A 16,623-nucleotide genomic window follows, 5' to 3' on the forward strand; every position below is an offset into this window, starting at 1 on the left:
AGTAAAACCTCATAGCTACCTAGTTACATGTTTTCCCAAGCTTTTGCAAATTCTCCCAGAACCCCTGACGCTGACACAGCTCGTGGAACCTAGTTGGGAATCACTTAATTAGAGCATAAGTAAAAAAGAAATTAAATGAATGTATTGCTGCCATTATAGGAGAATCAGTATTCGTTCCGTTCAGTGCTGCGGCTGTGCGAGTGGCGGGTGGAGATGGAGAACAGTGGAAGGCGGAACGAGGGCGTCGGCCGATGGTCGGCGCGCTGGTATCTTGTGCGGCGGATGAGAGACGGAGCACTTACTTTGTACGCACGTACTGATGACGCAAGACGCAGATGGATTGCTGCTGTTGGGGAGGCTTTGTGAGTCAATATTTCAACACTTCACTCAACTTTGAATTTAAAAAATTTATCCTCCAAATTTGTGCCGGAATTGGCGTTTCAACAATATGACTGATCTATATGTTAGGCGAAATTGGTAAGAAAAAAATATCTTAAAACATCAGTGAAATCAAGTCTTTCAGAAGAAATTGCAAGAGAGAAATAAAAAAAAAACACTTTCAATCACTGGAAAGGGTTACCCCCAACCAAATAATAAAATTGAGGTACTGAGGATTAAACGAGTACATAAAGATGAGTAAGGAGCTTTTTTCACATCACCACATACCTATATATGCGAGAAACAGGATCTGAAGGTGTACTTACATAACTTTACTGCTTTGTATGAAAAGTTATAAGCATTTTATTCCCAAACATACCCATGGACATGGTGTATAAAATATCATTAGTATTTTTATGGCAACAGTATATAAGTTGAATATTTTGGCTTGGCTTGTTTTCCTTCAAAATACCAAAAACACTAGAAACTTCAATACACAAGGCACAACGATGATATAAAATTGTGTAAATATAATAAATGTATAATATTAATATTATGTGTATTAAGACAAAGATAACCCACTTTTTGCAGTTTTTGTGTTTACCAGGATGCGTTGGATAAGTGGTTTGGATATATTCTTAGATTGTGATTATAATATCTCTTTACAGAGATAATATGGAACCTGCGGGGTGTCGGAGCACCGATCACAAGTTCATACTGAACACTTTTGATAAACCCGCCTCTTGTCATCACTGCTCCAAATTTCTCAAAGGGAGAATATTTCAAGTGAGATATATTGTCTTTCTATTTTATGATATTGTAATTTTGTATGTATAACCCCCCATTATCCGAGGGTAATTGGTACTGAAAAAATACCTCTTTAAGTGAATCCGCTTAAAAGAGGTTCCAAAATCAAGTAGTAAATGGGGAAACTGGATTTATTTGGGGCACGTTTAGAAAAATGAAATAAATATTTTATTATTCTAGGTTTATTTTTCATTAAAATTATAATATAAACCTATGTTTTTGGTAAAACAAAATAAGAATTGAGAGTTGACTGCTTTTTTTTTGACATTATTTTTGCGTTAAAATTGATTTATAGCATGATTCCACAACCTTAACTTCTCTCTTGACCTTCGCAGAAAGAACGATCACATAGTTTTTCTTGAAATGTTCAAGAGAAGCATTAATTTTTCAACTCATCTTTGTGTTTTCATAATTTTTTTTGCATTATTCTGAAAAAATCATAACTGCGGGGACTCAGATAATGAAGACATCCTGGACTAAAATTTACTCCGGTTAATATTAAAAATATTCGCCCGTAGTTGATTTGGTAAGTTATTAATTTCTACATTAATAAGATTCAAAAATATTCTCTATGAAAATTTATATATCTTGTTGAAAATTCTGCTTACAAATCTTGAATAATCCAAAAAAAAAAAAATACCCTTTTGTGTTTGCCATCCAACTGCAGATACAGATTTGTGACATAAAATGAAGATAAATTTATTCATATAAATTTTATTTTTGAAATAATTTAACATACGGGCCACATATTTTATTGTATGGTGAACCAATCATGGCCTCCACAAAGGGGGCTGACTGGGCTCTAGCCTGGGGGCCCTTCGTGGCGGGTTGAACATTTAACAGGTTCGCTGCCGGCGGCGCCGATCGGAGCCGCGTGACCACTCATAGTCAGTGCTGCCATATCCAATCGGAGCCGCCTGTATAGTAATCACGAAGATGTCATTCTTTCACTGGTACTACCATTGAGTGGCTTATTTCTTAGCTGGCATTGTCGTGGCCTTATTTTACCATTATTATAAAGAAGAAAAAAAAGTAATAAAAGCGATAAAAATTAAAATATAAAAAGAGAACATAATATAAGTTTTGTAACAGTTTTTTTAACGAGAAAAGGATGTTAGCCAAGGGATTCAAACCCAGGAGGAACGACGTAGGCTGACATGTTGCCGCTCGGCCATCGTGGTATTGATTAATTCACACATCCTTAACAGAAGGTGTTAAAAATTAAACTGACAAGTTTGGTATGTTCCTTTTCTGTCATTGATTTTTAAAATTTGAAATCATAGATGATATAGTAATTGCTTTTGCTTATTGTTACAGGGCTACCTGTGTACAGTTTGCGGCAGCAAAGTGCACAAGGCTTGTATCGTGCTGTCAGGCCGCTGCGGCATTCCTCCCCCCGCCCCACCCCACCTGCCGCCCGTCCTTACGCCACTGCCCGACCACGCCCTGCACTACTACATGTGGTAACAATACATTCACATCAAACAACCATTATATAATTGTGATCAGCTTCAAAAATTTGCTTAGCTTGCAGTTTATCCTGCAATTTTATTCATCTAGCTAGCGTCCAAAGCTGTGACATTATCAGGATGGATCTGTGCATCTGTTGAAATATTTGTTGACCACCATGTTTATTAGCAGTTAAACTGTACTTCAAAAGTGGGATCAATACAGGAGGACCTAGACTTTCGCATATAATTGGTTCCTGAAAGTGTGTGCGAATGTTAAATGTTCGAAAGTAGAGGGAAGTAAAAAAATATTTAAATTGTGTGTATTTTAAAATATTTATTTATCAAGTAAATATAAGATGTTTAAGAGGCGTTTAAGAGACATGTTTAACTGGGGTTTGCGGGTGTTTCCCTTAAAAAGTTATCAAGAGTTAACTGTTTGCCACTCTTCTTTTTCTTATTTTAAATGGTAAATTATTAACTTTACAATATTGCTTAACTGCTGGCACGAAATTTAAAGTGAACCAATCTTTAAATATTAACGCAGTAACCCAGGCTTTTTTATTTGATTACCAAATGACTAGAAGAAATTCTTTATCTTTCCCTTTCAATGCTCTGGGATTTTCTGGTTGATAAATTAACATTAGCATCATTTTAAATCACCAGCTAAGTGTCCAATAAGAAGCAATGTCAATCGGTTTTTAGAAGGTTTATGCCCAGGGGCAACTGATTCTTCCTTAGATAAGAATGTACGACTAGGCATTTTTTCCAAAATAAACCTGTCTCATCTACATTAAATATTTGGCTAGAGGAATATTCTCCATCTTCAATAATTTTGGATAATGAGGAAATAAATTATTTTGCAGCATCTTTATCCGCATTAGCTGATTCTCCAGTGAATTTAATATAAACCAACGTGTTAGAATCTTCTTTTAATCTAGCCTTCCAATCTTTGTGCAAACTTAGAGCCTTCGCTTGAATAATTGAAATACTCAGAGGGACATCTTTTTGATGTTGGTTATCGATCCATGATGACAAAGATTTTTCCATTTCATCCATAACTATGCCGTGTCTTTTGGAAACAATCTTTAAATATATATTTCCACAATTATCACAACATATCGTAGACCTGTTTGTATCATACAAACGTCCGATTGATGCAAAAGATTCACCGCTATCAGAACGTCTAATAATTTCCATCTTTGTCTCGATCGTGTGAAGTTTATGAGTCCTTGATTTCTTTTTGTTCGTATCAACACTGCAGTTTTTCCGTTTCTCACTCACTAAACCTATCCTAGCTAGCTCACAAGCAAAGTGACGGGTGTGAGCAGGACGCAAGTGATGCAAGAAATGCACTTGCTTGGGAGCGAGCGAGAGGGGGAATCTATACCCCACAGCGCAACGTTTAAAAAAAAACGATTTTTTAAATGTGCGAAATAGCGAATTGTGCGAAAGTCAAATGTTCAAAAGTCGAGGTCCTCCTGTATAGTTTCTTACCATCTTTGTTTTGTATTCTTTCTTCTTTTCGAGGATGTTCCTTTTCTCTTGAACTGACAATGTTTATCTTTGTTGAGACATTATTTGAATTAGTGTAAACAAAAAAACCCATGAAAATCATTTCATAAAAATTATGTAAAAAATTAGGACAAAAAATGGCAGCAACAAGCCACCATAATATTCAAGCCGAAATGCAGAATGACACACAATAATGTGTATCAATTGGCGATTTTGATCCTTCGATGTCAGATCATTGTGAAGCAGAATTGGAAAGAAGCGTTGGATTATTCATCCATCAGAATTTCCAAGTTATAATTGAGTAGACCTGGAAGTTGGTTATCGTAAATATATCGTAAAATAATTTTTATCTGTCATGTCAATACAAGTTTTAAAAAATTAAAATTATTGTCATTGTTTTATATTATTTTGTGAAGGTTTGTGGGTGAAATGGGGCGAGAGGTGGCCACGTCTCGATTGGAGGGAAGAGTGGACGGAACTTTCTTGTTACGGGTGCGACCACAGCCGACACACGGGCCCCACGACACAAACTATGCTCTCAGTCTCAAGTATGTGAATTGTCATACGTATGTAGTATCTTTCTGGTATCAACAAAAAATGAATGCTTGTAATGTTCGTTTTTATAAATGAGTATAATTCATGTTTGTTTTTTATTTCATTTGTAGAACTGACAATACAGTGAAGCATATGAGACTATGCAGTCGGGCTATAGACGGTCACCAGCACTACTTCCTTTCAGAGTCGAGATTTTTTCGCAGCGTGGTTGAGCTTGTCTCTTATTACGAGAAAACAAGTCTTCAAGAAAACTTTGTCGGGTTAGTGTTCATTACCTATCTTCAATTCACCTGTTATGGTATCTATTTATTTTTTTCAAGTTTCATTAATGTGGTAGTCATTCCACTGCGGAGCGTAATGAATTAACTTTAAACCGGTTTTTATATTTCCCTTGTGTATTTCGCTGTTTTATTTTATGAATATTTCAGATTAAACGTAGTTCTGTTGTTACCTTTCCGTCGAGTGGTCGCCGTAGCCATCCAACAATTTAATCCATCCGACAGCACCCAGCTGGCGCTTCACAGAGGAGACAGGATCCTTGTTCTTAGCAAAGAAGGTGACACCAGAGGATGGTGGAAAGGACGACAACTCAAGGTTGCTTACATGGTTAGTTAGACTTCAATTTACATAGCATGCATTGATTTTTTTCCGTACTTATCTTACAATTAATATTAATATTGTCTAGTGTTTTTTTATCACAACTTATTATTGATCTGATAATACAAAATCAAGAATGACAGTCTTCTGTTGGTGACTAATAAAATACAAGTAACTGTTGATAGCTTGTTGTTGATACATTTTGTACGAGGTCAACAGAGGGTTTGAAAAACAAAATAATTTCAAACAGGCAATTTCCAAGTTTTGTATCTTCTACTTTCTTACAATTCACGATTGAGATAACGCAAAAACGTTCCATGCAGTCGCTCCCTATAATAAATAAAATTTTCAACTACACTTTTTCATGTTTTTGAAGTTATACTTTAGGCGCGTTTGGAAAATCAGATCAGATTGTATTTTTGGCGTGTGACGTGTAACACATAATTTATTTTTTCACACAAAAATAAACGCATTTGATTGGATTCGAACCACCGATTGTTTGGTTATCAGCCGAACGCACTACCTTTACGCCACAGTATGATATTGCAATCGTGACGATTATACACTATAATATTATAGTTTAGAATAATTGTTCCGTTGCCTAGGCAGCGAATTTATTATACGGTATAATATTATAGTTTAGAATTGTTCCGTTGCCTAGGCAGCGAATTTATTATTGTCAGCCATTTGCAATTCCTTACGTAACTATTAAACGTCATAGTGGCAGTTGTTACTTTAAAAATAAAAACAACGATAAATAATTATATAATTTAGTAATATAAGTTAAAGTGTATAGAAATACATCAACGGCGTTCCAATAAGCGGTCCTTTTTCTTAAGTGTGTAATTTAACAAATTAATTGAGAGCTAGTCGAAGAATCTGGGTTATCACAAGTTTTGTTTTTGTTTTGTTACGCCAAAGAAGTATAACTTCTAACGCGTGTACGTAAGTACACATACTGTTTTTTTTTTTACAATGCTGTACTTTTGTACATTCAATATTCGTACACATTTTCAGGAACATATTACATAATATGTACGAAAGTCGAGGATCGCCTGTAGACTCAAGTCATATTTGGACAAAATAACCCCTTACATGGAAATAATAAAGAAATATTTTAATAAGTGGAGACTGTGCAAATCTATAGTGTTAGTGCCCAATAACAACATACCAAAAATTAACACTCGTCATACATGCTACCATTTCTGATTTTTTTGAAACACTATTTTAACCCGATTGCTGCGGATGGGACATAATTTGTTGTTTTAAACATAAGCACTGATACTGGACGGATGTCGCACCACCTGATACCGAAAATTGAAATGTCGGTAAAGTAGGAAATACTTCACGCATAGTATTGATTTTTGTATTGAAAAATGCTCTGATTCGTGTTCGTACCGCCATATCGATAACTTTGTCAAAAATATGTTGTTTTAATTTCATAAACGTCGATCTTTCGAACCCTCTCGATCTATTGAGATTCGCCGGTACGATTGCATCAGTTCAAATCTACGCGGTATTTTACAGCGCCTGCGCACTAGGTATACAAAATATTTTCATTCGAGTTGAGTGTGCGCCGAGTGATTTACCGTGTAAAGTTGAATATTCACCGCGATCTTTACAACACCATGTTTGCGGGAATAAAAGACAACCAAAAAAAAAGAACCGAAAACAGAAATGTGTCGTTGAAATATGTACTTGAACTTGTGTTCTGGATTATGTTATATTACTCATGGTCATATGTCACCCCAATTGTTTGAAAGTCATAAATCGAGCTCATTATTGAAAGTCGTAAATATGTAGTAAAGATGCGTCCACATGGAATGAAAGAATATAATATATTATATTTTAGTTTGGACGATTGCGAGTTTTACCAATAAATTACGAATTACTATGAAGGAATATATAAAACGTATAAATGATTAATTAAAAAAAAACACACACCCCCGTATACCCAATCTATATATATATAAAACAAAGTCGGGTTAGTTACACCATTTATAACTCGAGAACGGCTGGACCGATTTTTATGATCTTTGATTTGTTAGATTTGTCTCCGCCTCGAATAGCAGAATAACTATTAAAATATCGGATAAATCACGGAAAAAATACATTATGAAGACAATTCATTTTCTCATACATTTTGACATTTTGAAAAATGACCTCGCGCATTCGAAAATAAAAGAAAATCACAAAAAATTTAAATCCATATACAACGATACATGACAGAAAGAATAAACAAGAAACAAATGAAAGGCGTTGTGTGCATTATCTATCCTTTGACAGTTGATTCAGTTCAGCCTCAGATAATCCCGAAAGACTTTGTTGTATACTCCGGCGAATTTTAGAGGAAGTTGTCCTGCCTGAATCTTTTTTACTTCTTCGACAGCGTCCAAAAATAAAGCCGAGGATAAAATTACATGATCTCATTGCTGGTATTGCTCATTATTTACCTACCAATTTCAAAAAACCATCATTTGAACTTCATTCGACAATCGATCTACGTGAATAATCGAGCCGATTACCAGCTAGGTGCGCAAATAGCTATTTCGATCGTGATTTTCAAACGGTAAGTTGCCTTCGAAGATGTTCAATTGTGAGATTATCAAATTTGTGATTGTGTGTGCATCGATAACTGCTTCATTATGTAATTTTGAATTATGTGATTAATTTTCCAGTGTTTATCATTTGATGATTCGTCAAAATGCTGACAACTATTTGCTGCGATTTCGTCGATTGCTTAAAATCGAGACGGAGCGCCTCACTTTCATTCGGTTGAACCAAGCCAAACTGCGATCGGAGGAGTATATTCATTTACGCGATGCAATCAGCACCGTAGGAGATGCAGCTAATGTTGGTCGATTGACTATTCTATGTACGGCGATGTACATTGGCAGCCCACGTCATATGCATGAATATGCGCAAGATGCAATGACATTTGTTCGTCATTACGATCGTCCAGATCTATTCATCACCTTTACATGAAATCCGAAATGAATAGAAATTGTTCAACTGCTACTCCCCGGACAAACATCAAGTGATCGGCACGACATCACCGCACGTGTGTTTAAACAAAAAAATCCTGTCGCTGATGAACTACATTATTAATCATCGCGTCTTTGGGGATACTCGATGCTGGATGTATTCGATTGAATGACAAAAACGAAGCTTGCCGCATGCACACATTCTTATTTAGTGAGTCGAAAGAATTCGAACAGACCAAAAAGATGACATCATATGTGCCGAGATTCCTGATCCCGAAACCGATCCAGACCTGCATGATGTTGTAATTACTTACATGATTCATGGACAGTGTGGCGCCATCAACCCCCAATCACCATGCATGGTCGACGGCAAGTGTTCCAAGCGTTATCCATAAAGTTTAACAGCGGAGACTATCACTGCCAATGATGGTTATCCACTGTATCGGCGTTGATCACCCAATGATAACGGTAGAACTATCACAACGAAAATGAAGTGAAATGATATCGTGGTCGACAACACTTGGATTGTTCCGTATTCGTCACTTTTTTCCAAAACATTCAAGGCGCATTGCAACGTGGAGTTTTGCAATTCAGTGAAGTCCATCAAATACATCTGCAAATATGTCACCAAAGGCAGCGATATTGTAGTTTTTGGCGTTCAAACTCCCAATATTAACGATGAAATCACGCACTATCAAGTTGGTCGATATGTGAGCTGCAATGAAGCAATTTGGCGTATTCTCTCATTCTCCATTCATGAACGTCATCTCACTGCTGTACATTTGGCGGTGCATCTGGAGAATGGTCAACAAGTTTATTTTAACGCATCGAATGTTGCCCAACGTGCTGAAATATCTCCAGCGCCAACATTGACCAGTTTCTTTTCGATTTGCCAAAGCGATCCGTTTGCACGAACATTGTTCTACTTTAAGATGCCACGTTATTACACTTGGAACGCTTCATCGAAGAAATTTCAACGTCAGAAGCAAGGCGATGCGGTTCCTGATCATCCGGATGTGCATTCTACTGATGCTCTTGGTCGCATTTACACAGTTCATCCGAAGAATGGCGAATGATTCTACTTGCGGTTGTTGCTGGTAAATGTTCGTGGGCCGACATCATTTGAATCACTTCGAACTGTCAATGGTGTAGTGTGCCCAACATTTTGTGCTGCATGTCAAAAGCTCAATTTGCTTGAAAATGGTACTCATTGGGACATGACAATCACTAAAGCATTTGTTTCTGCATCTCCAAGTCAGATACGCACATTATTTGCTATCATTATTTCGACATGCTTCCCATCAAATCCACCTGAGTTGTGGAACAAGTACAAGGATGACATGTCAGAAGACCGAATTCGTGTCAGTTCAGAGAATCCCGATCTCGAAGTGAATGAGGAAATACATAACCAGGCTTTGCTTTTAAGATCGAAGACATGTGTTATCTCATGTGCGGCAGTTTGTTAGTCAAGTTAGGAATGCCAACGCCTGATCGTGGAATGAATGACGCTTTTAATCGAGAATTGGAACGTGAACGTGAATATGATCAAGATGCATTGAACCTATTGGTTCGATCGAATGTACCAATGTTGAACCCCAAACAGAAGGAAGTGTACGATACGTTAATGAAGGCAATTGATGATGGAAATGGTGGTTTATTTTTCCTCGATGCGCCTGGTGGAACTGGGAAGACATTTCTCATGACATTGATTTTGGCCACTGTTCGTGCGAGATCTGAAATTTCTGTAGTTGCTTCTTCTGGGATAGCGGCCACGTTGTTAGAAGGATGCCGAACGGCTCATTCAGCGTTGAAATTGCCGTTAAACCTTCAAATGACTGAAACACCGACAAGCAGTTTTGCGAAACACTCAGCAATGGCCAAAGTTTTGGTAGCGAGTAAAATCATCACCTGGGATGAATGCACAATGGCGCACAAATGCGCATTGGCAGCACTCAATCGAACTATGAAAGATCTGCGCAATTACTCAAGATGTTTTGGTGGCGCAATGATTCTACTATCTGGCAATTTCTGCCAAACACTACCAGTCATTGCAAGATCGACCGCTGCCGATGAAATGAACGCTTGCCTCAAATCATAGACTCTGTGGCGCTATGTGAAGGAACTTCGGCTGACGACGAACATGCGAGTTGCATTGCTAAACGATCCATCTGCCAACGATTTCTCTAAGCAATTGCTGACTATCGGTAACTGCCGTGTTCCTGTCGACGAATCGAACGGATTGATTTCGTTTCCGCCGAATTTTCGAAATTTCGTCTCAGCGAAGGACGACCTCATCAACAAAGTGTTCCCGAACGTCATTGCTAACCACAAAAATCACAATTGGTTGAGTGAACGAGCAATTTTTGCGGCAAAGAACAAAGATGTGGATCACTTAAACTCCACAATTCAAAATCAAATCGTTGGTCCAATGCATTCCTTCAAATCTATCGACTGTATAATAAACGAAGAAGAAGCAACCAACTATCCAACTGAATTTTTAAACTTATTGGATCTGCCTGGCTTGCCACCGCACAATTTACAACTGAAGATTAACTTGGTAGTTATCATGCTTCGAAATCTGAACCAACCAAAACTATGTAATCTATTTCATTTTGATTTGATTTTTGCACATTTATTGAACTTAATTCATTTTGAGTATTTTAATTCAGCTAATAAGTTAACACAAGATTATTGATTCTGAGGCGGTACGAAGTTCGCCGGGTCAGCTGGTATAATATAAAATATAAATCATGGAATATTGACTTTTCAACTTTATTACATATTATCTTTACATGCAATTTAATGTTTATAAAATTTAAAACCTCACGCAAAAAATGTTTTTATAGCACTTGGAAAAAATTACGTAGATTTTACAAAATATTGTTTTTTTTTTATAAAACATAAAACGACAATCACTAACATAACACAATGCTCAATAAAACTGAAAAGTTTAATCTAGTAAAAATCCAAATTTCACTCAAAAAAGAACAAAAGATATTATTAAAATATTTCAACCAGTGTGGACTCAACTTTACGCGAACCGTAAAACATGTAATAATTAATATGCGACACAATAAAAGCTATTATTTTCAATATTTTTAATGGCATTTTTAAGTGTTTCTAACATGACTAAAATAAAATTAGTCAGTGGTTTATTAATTTTCACGGGCGCACAATCAAAGCGACGCATTTGAACAGAAGTCTACGTCATCAAATATGGCGACATACTTTTTTGATGCGAGGGACTATGGGTGATTTTATTAAAGTAAACACAGCTAAATTCAACAATCGATTCTATTTTTTTTGTGTGGCACTTCGAACCTTATGTATCTAGGTATGATAACAGTTATACTAGCTATTTTTAATTGCCGTATTTATCATAATACAGTGAAGAATAGCATTTAGAAAAACTGTACCGCGGACAAGGCTTCTTACGTATAGAAATGTCCGCGGCAATCGGGTTAATGTTTGTGTGGCATGCAATCGATATTGGTTTATACTTCTTTGAATGGTACATAATATGTCCTCTATTGGATGTCAGCAATCATCCCAGTAATTGAGCTATCTATCGGTTGCCGCCCTGTTCAAGGATGCAGTATTTTCATCCGACCGTCTCTATCGTACTGTTAATATAGTATTTGTAATCTTTTTATAGCATTCAGATTTCCAATCCGGCTACTTTCCCAAGGACTGCGTGCGAGAGGAACCCAGATGCTTTGGGAATTTGGAATGAATTCTCTGAGTCACTTGAAACGAGGCCTAAATACGAAACAACGACAAATTATTTTTCACTTTAAGCGCATCTTTACTGATGCCATTTTGAAGAAGCTTTAAAATTAACTGCCATTTTCCATATGGCAGAATATTGATTGTTGCATTGCATTACCTTTGAAGTTTTATCATCTCCTTTGTTATTATGTATTACAGTTTATAAATAAAAAAAATGAATGTATTCAATTGCATATAGACATTCAATAGATACATATTTATGATTAAAACAATAAGTTCATAATGGTTAATAGTGGGCAGCTCATAATCACCTGTGGGCATTCCTGTTAACAGAGGCAGCAACATAGACATGGATTCTGTGACCGACAATGTATTTGCTTCATTTAAACAAATTTTGTAACGCAGGCCGCTTTTTGTTTATATATTAAATTTTAAATTCTTTTTTTTTTTTAATTAATCAACGGCGGCCGATAAGTATAATGTCAGGAAACTAATTGTATTTTTATTGTATGTATGGAGGTGCTGAAACTGTATATTATTAGGGATTGTATTTACTATTTATTAGAAATGAATTTGAACAGCAAGTAAGAAAACGCTTTCTGTCATTTAACAATGAAATCGATAAATTTATTGACTTGTATTTTTTTATTATCACAATTATTAAGAAAATAATGAGATGAACTACATGATATCAATATCAATATAAAATTAATTGAGAGATTCCAATTTGTTTAGAAATCATGTATCTAATTTTTATTATATTTATATATCAATTTATTGTTATTATTGTGAACAGAAATGTCTATTCTTTTACATTGTTGCATAGGTTTTATTTAGCTTTAAACATAATATTATTTACATTGAAAATATATTTAGGTAATTCTATTTTTGTGTCCGATTTGTCTTTTTCGGGTATAATAACATTCGTTCAATATTAATGTAATATTGCTACACTCATTGACATTAATAATTGTGAATTTATGTATAATAGTTATGTAAACACAAAATTCAATGGTCTTTATTGTTTTTATTAGAATAAAGTTGTGTAGCAATTTTACAGGATTGTACAAAATATTTTTTTAATTAACAATATAGTGACAAATCAGTTATAGTTATATACCCAGTCTTTTGGTTGGTAAATTATTATCGTAATGAAATATCCAGTAGGCATACATTTTAACTGTTTAAAACCGAAAGTGATAAAGCCACCCATTGAAATCAAAAGAATCCCGCCTTTGAATAATGTCGTTCTAGTTTAGATTATTATTGAGATCACTCAACACGTCGACAGTCGATGTTAAGAAAGATATATTTTAGAATTTTGTGTATTTTCGCCGTTTGTGTGCAGTGCGAATAGTATTTATTTATTTTTTATTAATATTTGAATGACTGCAGTGACGCGGTTGCAATGTTAGTTACGCACTGGCGTTGTTAGCGCACATTTTCCTATTGTGCCAGTATCCGTGTGCATTACGTGTATATTTATTCATATTATGATGTGCCAAAAATCGATAAAATATTCTTAACACTCAAACCGGCCAATGATATAATAGGGAGCCGTCTTGTGAAGAATATAAATTAACGTTTTTATTACTCTGCAGCAAAGTCATGTTTCTAATGTTAAAATTTACACTACGCTTGAGGTTATCCTGCTGATAATTTTCTATAAAATAATTATGTCCAGTCTGCTGCAAGTATATTATGAGAAATTCAGTGATAACTCATATTTATTTGTTACTTATACTGGTGTTCTTTTATGTGTCGAGCACATTTCTTTGTTAAGCATACATTTATATTACCATTTTTGATTCAAGGTGGACCATAACCGTCTCCACAGTGTGTATGTTATCTTGGATGATTTTTTGAGAAAGATAGGTTTCAGTCATTCACTCAACATACCATGCTCTATGCTATATCTCTTAAAAACACTTTGAATTTGATCCAGCTGCAAGATTCAAACTCACAACCCATAGGCTTAGGTGCAGGCATTCTGTCCACTACTCCACTGCACTTTGTATTGTTTCCCTTAAACCGGCTGGTACTTTTGCAACAGAATGATGTTTGAAAAATGGTTTCATTTAAATCATATGATGCACATGGAGATATCGATGGCTCATGTCATTAAAATATACAGGGAGTGTCAAATGTTTTTAATGCAAAGAACTGTATAATAAAGGCTTTATAAGACTTAATACCGTGATTGGGAAATATTTTGGACTTGGAAGCTAGGTATGATTTGGAAAATTATCTGTGGGCTAAATCCTTAATCTGTACAGTAAAACCCTGTTAATTCAAAATCGAAAGGACCGAAAATTGAAAATTGAAAAAAAAAAGAATTATGAAATAAACAATGCTTGTCAAGAAAGCAGTAAATCTTTGAAAAAAATTTTTGTTACAATTTTGTAACATTGTTTCCATTTCCGATACAATTTCTTTCAGGTTAATATCAGTGGTGGTGACTATTATGGTTCATTCATCGAAATTAGTGGAAATCGTTATAAATAGATATTATGAATTTTACAAATATTTCGATTTACAGCGAATTTCGAATTAACCGTGTTCGTATTAACGGGGTTTTACTGTATTTGGTATTGATACAGTTTGATACTGATTTAATGAAGAAGAAGATCTTATTATTGATAGATATCAGAGGTGGATATTATGTAATATTAGATGTTATAGCGTCTATTAGGTTACATTCTTACTATGTATGTAGTAATATATCATAAGATGCGCTTTTGATGAGTTTGAATCTGTGAATTGCTTTCACTTTCTATAATATCAATCGTTCTTTTTTTTGCGTGTAGGATAATTTATTTCAAAGATTAAATATTAATGTAAAAGCTTCTATTTCTTGTTAGAATATTGTGTAGATAAATAAAAAAATATAAATTTAAAGAAAAACCTAAACTATGAATTGAAAAACCTGTTAATCAGTCTCGCTTTGTATATTATAAACGTATGCATACCTTATAAAATACTATATGTTGAATTTTGGCTGCCTCACATTATAAACTATGTAATATTGTACTGCATATCCAAGAAATCGTATTTCAAAATAGTGAATAGAGAAAATGTTTATTCTATTCTTAATTTCCACAATGTTGAACAAAAATGAGTGAGGCGATATCCAGTAGGTTGTTTGTGTTTTTGTCCCTTCACTTACCTATTCAATAAAATGTGTTGTGAATTATATATGTATGTATATGTAAGGTTTATTTTACAGTAGGGCAGCCAAATGTAATTTCTATATGTTAAATGTGATATAAAAATTAGGGCTCAGGTATAAAAAAGAAATATATCTAAAAAATATATATTTCGTATATGAAAAGGTTTTATAAATCTTGCATGCTAAAAAGAGTTTTATAATTCTGGACCGTGACTGCTTTAAAATTTAGGAATGTCTGATGAATTAAATCGAATGATTTTTTTGAATACGTCATAATTTTTATATATACAGTCGATGTGCTTTATTAGATTTTTCGTTTTGTTTGGGACTGCTGTCAAATTTTTTAGAATCTCTATGTTTTAGCACTAGATAAAGAATATATTATAAATTAAAGGAACAGTGAATTTAGCCAGAGTTAAGTTAGGTATGTAATTAACTTATAGATAGATAAAAAAAACTTCAAAATCTGTCATGTAGACTTTTCTTGCAGTGTTTAAACTCGAGATGCATAAAAAATTGACTATGTATGACAGGATTTAACTCACAAAATGACATTGTAACAAGAATTTCCTGTTTTATCGTCTGAACTAAATGTGGTCATTGAAATTCCACACTGTTGTATTTTTCATTAAATATTCGTATGTAGGTATACATAAAACAAATTGAGATCTATTTGGCATTAATACGTGGAGTGAGGGTGAGGTAATACTAAATACAACAGAATTTCACAATACAAATAACGAGGTGTATAGTATGTGTAATGTATTTTATTGTAATGATTCTAAATCATTTCAGTCTAACGTGATTAAGCACACAATTGAAATGCATGGTATATTTGCAGTTTTCCAATTTCATCATTTAACGGCCCACATGCTCGTCGTAGGTCAAAATTGAGTTTTTATTCTATTTTCAAACCATGATCCTGGACACTCCTTAAACGTTGTAGATAATCTATTTATATAATTTTGAAGCCTTATTATCCTTAATAGTTATTTTAAACATTTGATGACTGCATAAAGTATTTTTGTTACATAAAATAGTATTCTTTTAAACCTCTCCCTCTAATGTTTTAGAATATAGTCATATTTCGGTACACAACTGTGCAGTGGTGTTAAGATTTTTTACATTTATTAATTTTTAAACGCATTTATAAAACCATTAGTATAATTTATGACGAGATAATTTTTGTAAAATATTCACGATAAACAATTATATTGATAATCTCTGTGATCCCAAATTTGACAAGAATTAGGCATTTTATTATTCAAAAAATCGGCAAGATTAATACATTTGAAGATGATTCTAAAAATATTTATTATAAGCTATGTCTTTTACCATTCAAGTGTGATAGACATCTTATGAATAATGATTGCTTTATAATAATTATTGACCTAAGAATAAGGTAGTGTTTTTTTGAAATATGCCATTTCTTTTGTCATTC

The 16,623-nt window shown here is 34.4% G+C and overlaps 1 protein-coding gene across 1 annotated transcript in view; it reads left to right on the forward strand.

Annotated features, from left to right (window-relative positions):
- Positions 1-12,216, forward strand: part of Vav (Vav guanine nucleotide exchange factor) — a 28,370-nt gene extending 16,154 nt beyond the window's left edge. The window contains exons 10-16 of the mRNA XM_085947539.1: positions 160-362; positions 1,047-1,164; positions 2,503-2,648; positions 4,565-4,696; positions 4,814-4,963; positions 5,132-5,309; positions 11,940-12,216. Coding sequence (XP_085803665.1) covers positions 160-362; positions 1,047-1,164; positions 2,503-2,648; positions 4,565-4,696; positions 4,814-4,963; positions 5,132-5,309; positions 11,940-12,017 — 1,005 coding nt within the window. The 3' untranslated portion in view covers positions 12,018-12,216. The remainder of the gene's footprint in view (positions 1-159; positions 363-1,046; positions 1,165-2,502; positions 2,649-4,564; positions 4,697-4,813; positions 4,964-5,131; positions 5,310-11,939) is intronic.
- Positions 12,217-16,623: the final 4,407 nt, after the last annotated feature.

The sequence above is a fragment of the Rhyacophila brunnea genome, unplaced genomic scaffold (genome assembly GCF_057557595.1).
Source record: "Rhyacophila brunnea isolate RB1 unplaced genomic scaffold, BYU_Rbru_1.0 scaffold_2, whole genome shotgun sequence".
Lineage (NCBI taxonomy): Eukaryota > Metazoa > Arthropoda > Insecta > Trichoptera > Rhyacophilidae > Rhyacophila > Rhyacophila brunnea.